The 14,323-nt window shown below is 37.7% G+C and overlaps 1 protein-coding gene across 1 annotated transcript; it reads right to left on the minus strand.

Moving 5' to 3' along the window:
• Nucleotides 1-323: 323 nt before the first annotated feature.
• On the minus strand, nucleotides 324-7,062 carry LOC107584284 (low density lipoprotein receptor adapter protein 1-A-like). Its single transcript, XM_016270841.1, has 6 exons — nucleotides 6,912-7,062; nucleotides 6,041-6,136; nucleotides 2,907-3,007; nucleotides 2,739-2,773; nucleotides 1,654-1,685; nucleotides 324-448 (listed from the first exon to the last, which is right to left on the minus strand). The coding sequence occupies exons 1-6, from the start codon at nucleotides 7,057-7,059 to the stop codon at nucleotides 402-404; spliced, it is 459 nt and encodes a 152-aa protein (XP_016126327.1). The 5' UTR covers nucleotides 7,060-7,062; the 3' UTR covers nucleotides 324-401.
• Between the last annotated feature and the right edge of the window lie 7,261 nt (nucleotides 7,063-14,323).

Below are 14,323 nucleotides of genomic sequence, written 5' to 3' on the forward strand. Positions count from 1 at the left end.
TAGACCTTAAAGTAACTCCACACAGTGCACCTGAATATACACAATGTTACATTTCATATGATAAACATACATGAAACAATACTGACTCTGGTATCTAAATACATTATTCTGTATACAATTTGATTGATAAAAATAAAGCATGTAAACTCGGGTATAGTAGTTTTTTTTTTTGTTGCAAAAATAGACTCATCTGCTATTGCTTTGGTGTAATGGACCAGATGATCGGGACGAGAAGGACCAGTGCGCCGCCCTCTCGACTGGCAGAAGACTCCTGCATGAGGTTCCTGGATCTACTTCCTCCCACAAACGTATCTGTGCTCAGAGACTGAAGAGCTCATCGGCGTTTGGTGTGTTTCCATTGGTCTTGTCCCAATCGGTCTCAGAGTTCCAGTCCTGAGGCCTCACTCCAATGTCCAGGACCCGGGGGTTAGTACGAGACTTAGCGAGTCTACGGGGAAAGAGACAGAAGAATGCCAACTGAAAAAGCTGAAACTCTTCAGTGATGCAGATGTACAGGTTTGATTAACATAGGTAATTGGGTAAATAAGTATAAATGAAGAATAAATCCTCTGATTTCGTCACATTTGTAAAGTTGGAATTGCCCACATGGGTCTAAAGGTTTCATTAAAGGAATATTTCACCCAAAAAAAAATGTACATTTCCAGAAAATTTACTCACCTTCAGGCTTTCTAAGATGTCTGTTTCTTCATCAGAACAGATTTGGAGAAATCTAGCATTGCATCACTTGCTCACCAGTGGATGCTCTGCAGTGAATGGGTGCCGTCAGAATGAGAGTCCAAACAGCTGATAAAAACATCACAATAATCCACACCACTCCAGTCCATCAATTATTGTATGTATATTTTTTCAATTATGGACAGAGCAATATTATGGATAGAGAACTTGTTTAAAGTTACAAACATCTTAATGGATTTATTTCAAACACATAGCTGTTGACTTCACAAGACGTTAATAGTTGGACTGGAGTTGTGTGGATTATTATTTAGCTGTTTGGACTCTCATTCTGACGGCACCCATTCACTGCAGAGGATCCACTGGTGAGCAAGTGATGCATTGCTTAATTTCTACAGATCTGTTTTGATGAAGAAACAAACTCCTCTACATCTTGGATGGCCTGAGGGTGAGTACATTTTCAACAAATTTTCATTTTTTGGGTGATTCCTTGAAAGGCCACATTTGATTGGTAGCTAATATGCTAACAACTGGTATGGTTTTATTTGTAAGGTTAGAAGGCATGCAGTACATCAATGTAATTGTATTACACTTTTAACTAGGTGTTATGTTAAGGGATAAAAAACAAAAACAGGATGAAAACACAAATAACGTACAAACTGGCTAGACTGAGAATGATGGGATATTGTAAACAAACCACATTGTATTTAAATATGGGTCATTGCAGAACCCTGCCATCAAATTCACAATTAGATCTGTGTGTTGGGTCAGTACCAGCCCAGGATGCTAATTTGGTTGGGTTGATCAGTGAAAGTTGGCAGGGTTCTGGAAGACAACAGGGGAGGGGAATGACGTTACAGATTGACAGACAGTATATAAACAGAACACAGATTTGGGTATGGAGCGGGTGGAAGTTGAGCTCAGGTTGGATTGGTACAGGACTGGACCTGTACTTGTTACCTGGAGAGTACTCATAGCTATCCAAACTGCAGCTAGGAACAAAGAGAGAGCACAACAATCAAGGGCCGCAGGATGCTTCTCTGTACCCCTTTAAGAAACAGTTCTATTTAAAACAAGTGATAATGCATGAAACAGCCAGTTTTTGATATTAATCTTCCAGTAGGCATGAAAGGTTAAATGCGGTATTAGCTGCTTCAGCCCAGATGAAGATGTTGCTGCTCAATAAGGCTGCTCCCATCATCAATTAATCTGATAAATATTCCTTCAGTCAAAACACGGTTCCTCTGATGCTAGACTTATATAAATGTATATTAAGTAATAAATGACTAAATAAGTAACAAACTGCATTTAAGCAATCTCATTTTCTTATTCTAATTCATTTGCTCAGCTCTACAGTTTTTTTCATTAATAATAATAATTATTATAATACACATTATTTTATTTTCTTATTCACAATATCAATTATTCATTACAACCATTATAAGTCTGACAAAAAGCAGACAAAAACAGCAGTTGAAAGGAAAGAAAAAAATACAATAAATAGATAAGAATCTTGTTGACGAAACATTTCCAAGCATTCCATGTTCAGCTTGTTTGGTGGATTTAAACAAAATTGTAAGCATTTGTACTCAAAGCACAAATATTCAGGTCAGGGTTGTCATCTTTGAATTGAAGGCCAACTCTATATTTGCAGGGCGAATTATACCCTGACAAACTACTGTTAAGTAAAGCTCTAGCTTGGTTCTGTGGAAAATAAACAAATACAATCAGAAAATCTGTCTCATGAGACCTCGGTATGGGAAAAGTGCCTTTGCTCAATTGCTCCGGATGATTAATCAAAGGCCAAGAAGTATGCGGAGCAAACAAAAAGAAATCTTTCAAACGGTTCCAACAATCTTTGAGAACATACACAGAAAGACTGTATGTAGTTTGAGATCGTCTTGACGTGCGAGATGTTTTTTTACATGCAGCTCACTTCTCAAGGATTAGCCCTTCCTGCCCCTCATTGAAGAGAGATAGAAAGGAGATTTAGATGAGACAGAAGCTTGTGAGAGGAGATAAGAACAGCTTTGGGTGCCTCATACCTTGAAAAAGCCTCTTCCAGACCATCATTCATCTCCTGAAAAGAGGAACAAAATGGTAGTCGAATTGTAACAAGACGAGCAAAGTTAATGGCCAGCAGTCACTCGTGTAGAATCCTCCCTGAGAGTCTCATTTAAGAGAAAAGCCGGTGTACAAGGACAAGATCTTACCCATAGGGTGGTGCTGTTGTTGTTGGGTTCGGGAGGATTGTCCACATTTTCCACAGCAGATGAGTAATCATCAATGTCCAACAGGTTCTCTGTAGCTACTGCTAGAATAGATACATAGCCCATTAGTATCAAAGTGCTAAAGGGATGGATCACACACACACACATAGAATAGAATAGAATAGAATAGAATAGAAGGCACAGCGAGTTTAAGGAGTTTGTACTAGTGTTGGGCGATATGCTCAATTTTCATATCGTCAGCCTGTGAGATCGCCGATACACGATATTATCGTGCTAATTTATGTAATTATTTACTTAGTTTCATTGCGAGAAAGTGAACCAACTCTAGCGTAAGGATAAAAGCAGCCTAATGTTTTTAATATGACTGAATTTGTATTTAACATTATAACAAATTAATAGAAACATCGTAAGTTACTAATTGCAATGCTTACATTTCCTGTTATTCAAAAAGCAGCTACAGAAAACGAGCAAAGAACATTACATTACCAAAGAACATCATCACAAGCTCAGTCTAGCGCGTTATGCACGTTAAAAACACTCCCGTTAAAATCAGTGAATATACACTGTATGAATAAATCTCTTAAACTTACATCGCACGTACATCTGCACTTTGTTGTTTATGATGAGAGAATTCGCGAGTCAACAGGGCTGCGTTCAGCTCCGACAAAACGGTGCAAAACGTTTTTTAAACGGAAACGGTGGTGCGTTGAACACTGTTCTGATGGCGCAAGAGTTGCAATATGGCAGCTGAGAAGGCCATGCTTTGTGTTCTTTTTGAAGAATTTCCGGAGCCTGATGAAATCGGTATAAATACTGGCAGAGGGATGATGGGCGAGGAGGAGGCAGAGGTCATGATTGAGGCAGAGGAGCAGCAAGGGATGGAAATGTTCTGCATGGAGAGAGAGCGAGAAGTTGAACCAGGGATCGAGGAGATGGAGGGTGTGAGGAGTGTCTATGCAGATGAAAGAATCAAGGACAAGGGGACCATGGAGGAAATTGAAAACATTGGAGCGGTTGAGAGAAATGAACCTGTGGTTGGCAAGGATCAAATAGAGAGTCTTGTAATCAGTGAAGATGCAGAAGGCCATGAAGAGGACACCAGAGTAGAGGCGGTTGAACCTGAAGTGAAAACATGTGAGCAGGAAGTGGCAAGACCAGAAGATCCTGCGGAAGATGCTGGGCCGTCACAACAGGGTCAGGAATTGACTGTAGAAGACGAAGTTCAAAAACAAGAACCAGAATTACAGCCCGAAGACACAACCAATCAGAGCACACCATCCACGTCTGAGCAAGAGGTGCTACAGAGTGTAGCCGAGACAGCAGAGGAAGAGGTAGAGAAAGAGAGCGGTGAACAGGGAGAGGATTCCGAAGCAAGGGGAACAAAGAGGAAAATGGAGGATCGCGAGGAAGGAGAGTCTTCGGAGCATGGCACCGAAAAGAAAAAGGTAACGGAGTAATGTCTAACCCTGGTGCTGATTTCTGAATTCTCCAAATGCATAGCCCTTAGCTACACAGGTTTGGATTGATTCAAAAAGAATAATTGAGCACCAAATTAGCATATTAGAATTTGCTGATATTTCTAGCAATGAAGACCTGAGTGATGGCTGCTAAAAAATGTCAGCTTTGCTATCACAAAAATAAATTACATTACAAATTGATAAAATAGAATAAAGACTTTTTAAATGGTAGTATTTCACAGTATTACTGTATTTTTTATCAAATAAATATAGCATTAGTGAGCGTAAGAGTGTATTTAAAAATAATTTATTAAATTTAATTAATTAATTTACAGACCCCAAACTTTTGAATGGTAATGTGTATTTTGGTTACCTTAGTACACTGAGAAACCCTAATGTTATGTTCTCAGCATTACTACAAAGGCCAGCGACCTCAGTAATGACCAGTGGCGGCTCGTGGGGTTTAAAATAGAGGAGGCACACTAAATTGTATGGTCTGGGATCCCTGCCGATTATTATTATTAGCTTAACCACTTTAAAATGGCTTTTTGGTTGCTTTTGGTCAGAAAACGTAAAGAAAACGACATACATACAGCAAGATAATATAATTTCACTTACCTGGCCTATCACTTGAAGCAAACATCCATCCCTTCTTAAAAGTCTGTGTTAAAAGAGAGCTGCCTGTTGTGCCATTTAATTAAGCCGACTGCTGTAGCCTATATCCAGCTTAGGCTGTTTTCCCTAAATTTGTATATATACTGTTTGAATGACAGCTTGGAAAATCTGTTGGCAATCAAATATTCAATATCGCTACTCATCATAAGTACTTGGTACATTATCAGCGCAGCAGCAGACGTACAAACTAATATCACGTAATTTACGTCTCTATGATGATCTTTTCTCAACAATCCTCAGCGCTGAAAGTGAACACTCGGTGCTGATTGGCTAATTTGTTTTTACCAACGGAGGCACGAGAGCTCATCTCTCCCCTGGCCTCCCCTACCCTTCTCTATCACCTAGTGGTTGTAATTACATCAGCAGATTCGGCACATTCACGATAGAAAAGTGGCGCTTTCACGTTATGGTATTACAACTGTGAAATTACAAACAAAAATACACATTCTGAGACATGAACTGAAATGAATTGTGAATTTTATTAACATTAAATCGTCCTCCTCCCATTTTCACCTCAAAATTATGGGGAAGCTGTGCCTCCCCTGCCTCCCCCGACGAGCGACCACTGCAAATAAGCCCTAATATTAATTAGATAATATTACTAGCCTGATAATAATAATCGTCTTGCTATCGTCAAAGGCCTCAGCCACAGGCGATATCTCTTTCTATCGTCGATACACGATACTATCGTCTATCGGCACAACCCTACATTCTGAGACATGAACTGAAATGAATTGTGAATTTTATTAACATTAAATCGTCCTCCTCCCATTTTCACCTCAAAATTATGGGGAAGCTGTGCCTCCCCTGCCTCCCCCGACGAGCCACCACTGCAAATAAGCCCTAATATTAATTAGATAATATTACTAGCCTGATAATAATAATAATCGTCTTGCTATCGTCAAAGGCCTCAGCCACAGGCGATATCTCTTTCTATCGTCGATACACGATACTATCGTCTATCGGCACAACCCTAGTTTGTACCTCCTACTTTAAGGCTGTTCAGGCTGACCGATCTCTCTGACTGTGAACTGTTGGACGTCTCTCCAGCTGAATCCCATTTCTCACGGTTCTCTCTCTCTGAAAGTAGAGCAACACATGAATTAAATTCATACAGCTTTTCACTTCACTAAGATGTTAACTGATGGACTGGAGTACTTGTGGATTATTTTGATGTTTTTATCACCTGTTTGGACTCTTATTCTGACGCACCCATTCACTTGGTGAGTAAATGTTAATTTTGGAAATGTTTCATTCCTTTAAGTATTAATATTATGTTGTAATCTGGTCACATCATTTTTTATAAAGTTAAAAACATTGTAATATTCTATTTATTTCTTACAAACACATACAGCTTTTCACTTCACTAAGATGTTAACTGATGGACTGGAGTGGTGTGGAGTACTTGTGGATTATTTTGATGTTTTTATCACCTGTTTGGACTCTTATTCTGACGCACCCATTCACTTGGTGAGTAAATGTTAATTTTGGAAATGTTTCATTCCTTTAAGTATTAATTTTATGTTGTAATCTGGTCACATCATTTTTTAAAATTTGTCTGTAAAGTTGAAGATATACAAGGAATTTCTTTGTGATGCATTAACTGGCTTCTGTTTACCAAATCTAAAAATCAAATCATTTTGTGTGTCCATCTTTTCTATATCATGAAAAGGCAACAGAGCAATGGCCCGACTGCCATAATCAATCACTACAGCCTCAATGCCCTCAAAGACCCCATCAGGAGAGCATATTCTTCAAAACAAAGTGACCAATTATTTTTCACTTGTGGCGTATGATCCTCTGCAGTAATATACGACCTCCACATTGTTCTGTGGAGAGATATGATACTCTGTACCTTTTTTGGCAACCTCCCAGAACTCGAAGGCCACTTTGAAGGCCTGAGCCACCGTGAGTGTGACCGCCTGGGCCTGAGTGAACACAACAAGACAAGACAAGATCGAGTCATTAAGACAGGATGAAGGGGAACTGTAGTATCTGTGCATTATACACACAAGAACAACATACACGTACAACATGTATGCATATTTTTAAGGCATTTCAATATCAGTCATAAGTGGTTGGCAAACTTTTTATACCAAATAACATATCTAAACAAATCAAACCAAAAGACACAGAAATAGTCTGAATTTCACATAAAGCTATATTAAAATAACTAGATCTGCCTCTCTCTCTATATAGATATAAATAAATATATACATATAAAAACTTTGTACAAAGTGTTGGTTTTTTTTCTTCGTCTTCATTTACTTTTTATCTATCTATCTATCCATCATCCATCCATCTATCATATCATATAAAACATAAAAGCTATGTTGTGAAACCTTGAGAGAGCTGCCTTATATCTACAAAATCACATCTGAAATAACCGCAAAAGCAACCATCCTCACAATTGATTTGAATAATTTTAGCATGTTGTTAAGCTAGCAACACAGCATTTCAAAAAGCAAAAATACATTGCATACACAAATACTTTGTAAACTATTACATTTATAAACAGTCAATAATTACATTGACCTGCTTTTGTACCAAAACTTTTTTAGTATTGAACAAAACAGATTTATAATCATCAATTTTCTCAAATTGTTTACAGTCACAGACTTGTTTCACCAAGCTCGTCACAGCGCATTCTGGAAGTACGTTCTCTGAAAATTACCTGCAATGTCTTAAAAATAAAGAAGAATCGGTTATCGGTATCGGGCAAAATTTTCATATCGGTGCATCCCTAATATACATATAAAAACTTTGTACAAAGTGTTGTTTTTTTTTTCTTCGTCTTCATTTACTTTTTATCTATCTATCTATCCATCATCCATCCATCCATCTATCATATCATATAAAACATAAAAGCTATGTTGTGAAACCTTGAGAGAGCTGCCTTATATCTACAAAATCACATCTGAAATAACCGCAAAAGCAACCATCCTCACAACTGATTTGAATAATTTTAGCATGTTGTTAAGCTAGCAACACAGCATTTCAAAAAGCAAAAATACATTGCATACACAAATACTTCGTAAACTATTCCATTTATAAACAGTCAATAATTACATTGACCTGCTTTTGTACCAAAACTTTTTTAGTATTGAACAAAACAGATTTATAATCATCAATTTTCTCAAATTGTTTACAGTCACAGACTTGTTTCACCAAGCTCGTCACAGCGCATTCTGGAAGTACGTTCTCTGAAAATTACCTGCAATGTAATTTTGTCAGTCCAGTTCTCAGGTAGCTCTGGAGCAAGGGGAGAAAAGACGAACAGAGTGAAGAGTTTATGAGGCAACACTAAACAGCCACAAAAACATTCACACATGTGGGTTAAACCAAGTCAGCACAGACAAACAGCTTCAAAGTGCACACCAAAGACTTGTGCTGTAGAGGTCATGAACAGTTATGAAATATTGAAAGAAAAAAAAAAACACACTGCATGAGCAAATATTTGTTGGAATCAACCTTAAACCTCTAACCACTCAAATATTCCAGGCCAAAAACATTTTGGATGCTCCTGTACACCCTTATTTCCAGGGCTGACTGAAAACAAAAAGACTGGTCTGGAGCAGCTGTAAGAGATGAGGTTTCAAGAAATTAAACATGTCTTTCTTGAAGCAGTGTTTCTGGTATCATTTTTCTCCAATTTCTATCCTGGAGTGTCTTTTCTCCGCTCATCTTTACTAAAAACATAATGTGAAAATATAAAAGTCTTGCTTAAACCCCTACTGCACATCTTAGGAAAGAATTATTTGGTTAGGTTGAATATTAACACATGTATTGTATTAGCATGTGTTTTGAATACTCCGTTAACAGTTCTGAGAAATTTTTACTTGTAATGTTGATGCCAGGAATGTGTCAATTATATAAAATGTAAATGTGATTAGAAAACCTCCAACACTTCTGCCTTCACAATCTGCATTAATTTCCCAATCTGATTACAACACATTAAGCGGTTTCAGCTATCCATTAACTAATATGCACACAAATAAGCCCTCTAATTATTTCTGTTGACACTCACATGTTTGGCTCTAGTAACACTACCTGTGGCTCCTGCAGTCACCTGACTGCTTTTCGCAGTGGAGCTATAACAGTTAAATTCAGAAAATCCCCACAGACAAATTCTGGGAATTACAACACAAAGGAACCAATCCAAAACAGACAAGACATCTTTCCATTAAGTCAGATGTGTTAAACAGCTATAGTGAATATACACCCTTTTGTGTTAAATTTTTCTATATGATCTCAATGGTTTGTTAAACAGGTATGTAAGTCAAAGTACGTCCTTATTGTGTTAATTTTTTTATATGATCCTAATTAATGATAATGACCCAGCTATTCCATTAAAGTATATATTCTACCTAAATGTTACATTATAAATAAAAATAAAAATAAAAAACAAATACTACAAATTGAAAAAAAGAAAGAAAAAAAGCTTTTTTGTTATGGTCTTGCCATTCAACAGTGCTTCAAAAGTTCTCATGGGGCAATATGATGTAAACGGCACTATGTCTCTGAAGAAAATAATGCATTATTTATCGGCTTTAAGATATCGGCCAAATTTTCTTATCTGGCCGATACCGATAACAGAAAAAATGAGCCGATATGGGCCGATACCGATATGGTGGCCGATATATCGTGCATCCCTATTTTTAAGTCATATTCATAAGGAAAAGGCCATTCCTGTATCTCATTTACTTTAGTCCGAACAAGCCACTGATCTGCTAGAATCCTAGAATCCTCTCAAATGCTCAACTATTAAAGCTACTGTACCACTACTTGTTCAATGAATCATACATATTTACAGGAATCATAAACACAGGAAACAGTGAATCACTGTCTCAGGAAGAGATTGCTGATTTGTGTGCACAGCCGACAGAAACATGTCACAACAAGGGCAAAATTCACAACTCTATTGTGGCATAAACAAAACCAGTCATACCAAAGATGATCAAATCATTACAAAGAAACTGAAATGCTGATGAGTGACTTCTTGTGTCCTTAAATCACTTTAGGAAGCTACAGGGTCTATATCATTACTTTCCCCACAGCTCCTGAAAGCTCCTACAACCCCAGCATAAAACCAGGGTAATTCACAGACATGCAGAGAGGGAAAAGGGCGTAATAATACAGCCCTAGTGACATACTGATTAGTGACACACCCAAGGGCCCTTAATCACGGGGGGGGGCACTACTTTGTCTTGACCATATCCCTGAAGAACCATCCAAAGGTGGAGTGACCCAAACCACCACCTGCCGTCAAGCTCCAAAATCAGAAACTCAACTGGCTGTTGGGTCAGATATGATTACAGTGCAAAATTGTGATTTTTTTTTTCTTTTTTCTGAGGTCATGGTAAGGAGTTATTTCAGTCTTGGCCGGATGGAGAGGGAAAAAAAGTCATTTTGTTTATTTTTCAAAATGAAAAAAATAAACAGAACTCTCAGAAACAGGAAGTCATTTTTGCTTCGAGACAAATGCAGATAAACGTAGATGATGCAAGTGATGGCGACATGTTAATGAGGACCTTGATATGAGAGATTTGTGTGTGAATTACAAACAACTATGAAATGGACCATAATTTCTTTGGGGGAAACTATAGCTTTGTGAACAAATCTTCATAAAAAAGTTAATAAAAAAAAAATCCAGGTCTCCCTAGTAAGTCTCCTAGACTCGTGCTTCTACTTCTACACAACACCTCATGAAACATGAGAGGTGAATATCCAATGCTTTTATCAAATGGACTGCCTGGAAAAGGCTCAACAGCTGCTGCTGGACATCTCCGTGGCTCTCTGCGTCAGACTGCTGTACTCTTTAGATTGTGCAGGCCACCGACACACCAAAGATCCAGAGGCACGGGCGATAAATCTCACCACTATAAAACACCATAAAAACTCTCTCTTCATTACAATGCAGCCATGTTTGCTGCAAGCTATGCACTTTCTCTGTTCAGGCACACGACTTTGGAGCAGCAAGAAGGACATTTCTGATCACTCTGATGAGAAGTGATCATAGGAGAAAGCCGAATGAGATGCTTCCAAGAGGAAGGAACGTAATTATGAACTATAACAAGGTGAATCGTTATCAAACCTCCGGTTTAAAAGTTGATTCATTGGCAAAATAAACAACTGCAACCCAGTCAAATAAAAAAGATCTTTGTCTGGATTCCTCAAAAAGGAGTGAAATGAGCTGAAGTCTGTACTGCAGCTAAAAGTAGGTCAGTAGATCAACAAAAGAATGTTAAACACACAAATGTGTCTTATTCTTCATCACTCACCCATTGAGAGAACAACCTATAAACACTGGTAGCTTGCTGATATTGGAAACTTTTACCATTTTGGCAAAGCCTTAGCCTTCACTGTGACTGAATTATGACCGAACACAATCATAACAGTGTTCTTGCAGACTTCTTGTATTCCAGGTCATACAGATAAGCAGCTCTCAGCCAACAAACAGAGCCGCTTTTGTGGAGTCAAGACAGAATTAAAGGGGAAATGAAAATACACAGCAAACTTTCTGATCCCACTAAAGGAAAACAAAAAGTTGCCCTTGTAAAGACCAAGCCAGCCCACTTCACCTGCTTTCAAAACTCTGAGTCTGAGTCCATTGCAACTTTGAAGAAGTCTTTGTTGAAACAAATGTGCCTTAGAACAGCTTGGAGACTGCCAGCAAACAAGTACCTACTTGTAGACTAGTTCAGGATGGATGCCAAAGAGAAGGAAACAGATTTCAGATGCAGACAAAATCACACTGCTGGCTTTGCATCATGTTTATTTCACAAAACTGTTGTCTTCTCATCCTTCTCATATGGTCTCTTTTCAATTAACCCTCAAGGACCCACTGTAGCAAAACTGCAACAATTGTTTATAGCAATTAAATTACAGTTTTAAAACATATCACTTATAAATGACTAAACATGTAGTCAATTAAAGGAAACAAATAATAGCAATAATATATGTATTCCTTAATTGCCCACGTTTAGTATTATATAATTGATTTATAAGTGAAGTTTTAAAAATATCAACCTACATACACTACATTTCAAAGGTTTGTGTCATTAATACTTTTATTCCCACATAGTCGCATTACATTGATCAAAGGTGACAGTAAAAACATTTATAATGTTTCAGAAGACTTCTAATAAATGTGGTTCTTCTGAAATTTCTATTTCTATTTCCCTGAGAAAAAAAAATGCATTGTGGTTCACACAAAAATATTAATTATGACCGAACACAATCATAACAGTGTTCTTGCAGACTTCTTGTATTCCAGGTCATACAGATAAGCAGCTCTCAGCCAACAAACAGAGCCGCTTTTGTGGAGTCAAGACAGAATTAAAGGGGAAATGAAAATACACAGCAAACTTTCTGATCCCACTAAAGGAAAACAAAAAGTTGCCCTTGTAAAGACCAAGCCAGCCCACTTCACCTGCTTTCAAAACTCTGAGTCTGAGTCCATTGCAACTTTGAAGAAGTCTTTGTTGAAACAAATGTGCCTTAGAACAGCTTGGAGACTGCCAGCAAACAAGTACCTACTTGTAGACTAGTTCAGGATGGATGCCAAAGAGAAGGAAACAGATTTCAGATGCAGACAAAATCACACTGCTGGCTTTGCATCATGTTTATTTCACAAAACTGTTGTCTTCTCATCCTTCTCATATGGTCTCTTTTCAATTAACCCTCAAGGACCCACTGTAGCAAAACTGCAACAATTGTTTATAGCAATTAAATTACAGTTTTAAAACATATCACTTATAAATGACTAAACATGTAGTCAATTAAAGGAAACAAATAATAGCAATAATATATGTATTCCTTAATTGCCCACGTTTAGTATTATATAATTGATTTATAAGTGAAGTTTTAAAAATATCAACCTACATACACTACATTTCAAAGGTTTGTGTCATTAATACTTTTATTCCCACATAGTCGCATTACATTGATCAAAGGTGACAGTAAAAACATTTATAATGTTTCAGAAGACTTCTAATAAATGTGGTTCTTCTGAAATTTCTATTTCTATTTCCCTGAGAAAAAAAAAATGCATTGTGGTTCACACAAAAATATTAAGCAGCACAACTGTTTTCAACATAAATGATGATGATAATAATAATAAATGTGTCTTGAAATCAGCATATTAGAATGACTTCTGAAGGGTCATCTGACACTGAATACTGGAGTATTAATGATGCTGATGCATGCAAGGAATAAAGCTTTTATATATATATATATATATATATACTAACATAGAAAACAGTTCATTTAAATTGTATTTTTTTTTTTTATTCCCACACCAAACTAAAGCAGTAGTGTACTTTTTTTTTGCCTTTTTTTATTATGATAGGATAGTGTAGCGCAGACAGCAAGCGGAGTGGAAGCGTGAGAGGGGACAGGATCAGGAATGGTCCGAGCCGGGATTCGAACTTGGGATGCCCGAGTAATAACACAACGGCGCTATATGTCGGTGCACTTGCCCACAAGGCTATTATTGGCACCCATGCAGTAGTGTAAACCTGAGATAAAGTTACATTTTAAAAGCAACAGCTGGCCTTGTTGGGCAAAATTGTATTTTATTCACACAAGTCACACTATACAGCTAAATATTCCTAAATATTTTGGATGCAGCCTACTAAAACTCTTAAGAGAGTCAGAGGAGCCTTCAGAGATACAGAACATAGTGAAATTTCAGTTATCTCTCTGGAAGATTTATAAAGGTCAAAGCCACTGCACTGTGGGCCTCTGCATGTGCTTTTCCAGAATATATTACAGGAGGTCAGTGAGGTGTAGAAATATCTCAGGATCTCCACAGAGGGTCAGAGAGCAGCTCTGAGATGAACAGATCCACATTCCAGCCTCCGGGACCAAGAATTATTACAGTGGTGAAACTGTGCAACCCTGGAAATATTTAGCAACTTTTCTTCTCTCCCAAAATTCGCGCTTAAAACAAAATGTAGAAATATCTCAGGATCTCCACAGAGGGTCAGAGAGCAGCTCTGAGATGAACATATCCACATTCCAGCCTCCGGGACCAAGAAAGTATGTACTTGCATAGTGAATTATTACAGTGGTGAAACTGTGCAACCCTGGAAATATTTAGCAACTTTTCTTCTCTCCCAAAATTCGCGCTTAAAACAAACGTGCTTTGCTAAAATAAAATGGCTGGGTTTTTGAGGGCTAATGAAAAGCGTGCTAGTGTTGGTGACATGCTCCAGCAAAAAGCCATTTCTCAAAACCTAGACAGCGTTTTTGGGCATTACTGCT

Source organism: Sinocyclocheilus grahami, unplaced genomic scaffold, assembly GCF_001515645.1.
Source record: "Sinocyclocheilus grahami isolate Dianchi unplaced genomic scaffold, SAMN03320097.WGS_v1.1 scaffold58.1, whole genome shotgun sequence".
Taxonomy (NCBI): domain Eukaryota; kingdom Metazoa; phylum Chordata; class Actinopteri; order Cypriniformes; family Cyprinidae; genus Sinocyclocheilus; species Sinocyclocheilus grahami.

What these genes read in the sequence shown, in the direction of transcription:
- LOC107584284 (XM_016270841.1), bottom strand. Translation starts at nt 7,059, where the DNA reads ATGCACAGATACTACAGTTCCCCTTCATCCTGTCTTAATGACTCGATC. An exon ending in GAACAGCCTTAAAGTAGGAG is followed by an intron (nt 3,008 to 6,040) that starts GTACAAACTAGG and finishes TATCTATTCTAG; the next exon opens with CAGTAGCTACAGAGAACCTG. An exon ending in ACAACAGCACCACCCTATGG is followed by an intron (nt 2,774 to 2,906) that starts GTAAGATCTTGT and finishes TCCTCTTTTCAG; the next exon opens with GAGATGAATGATGGTCTGGA.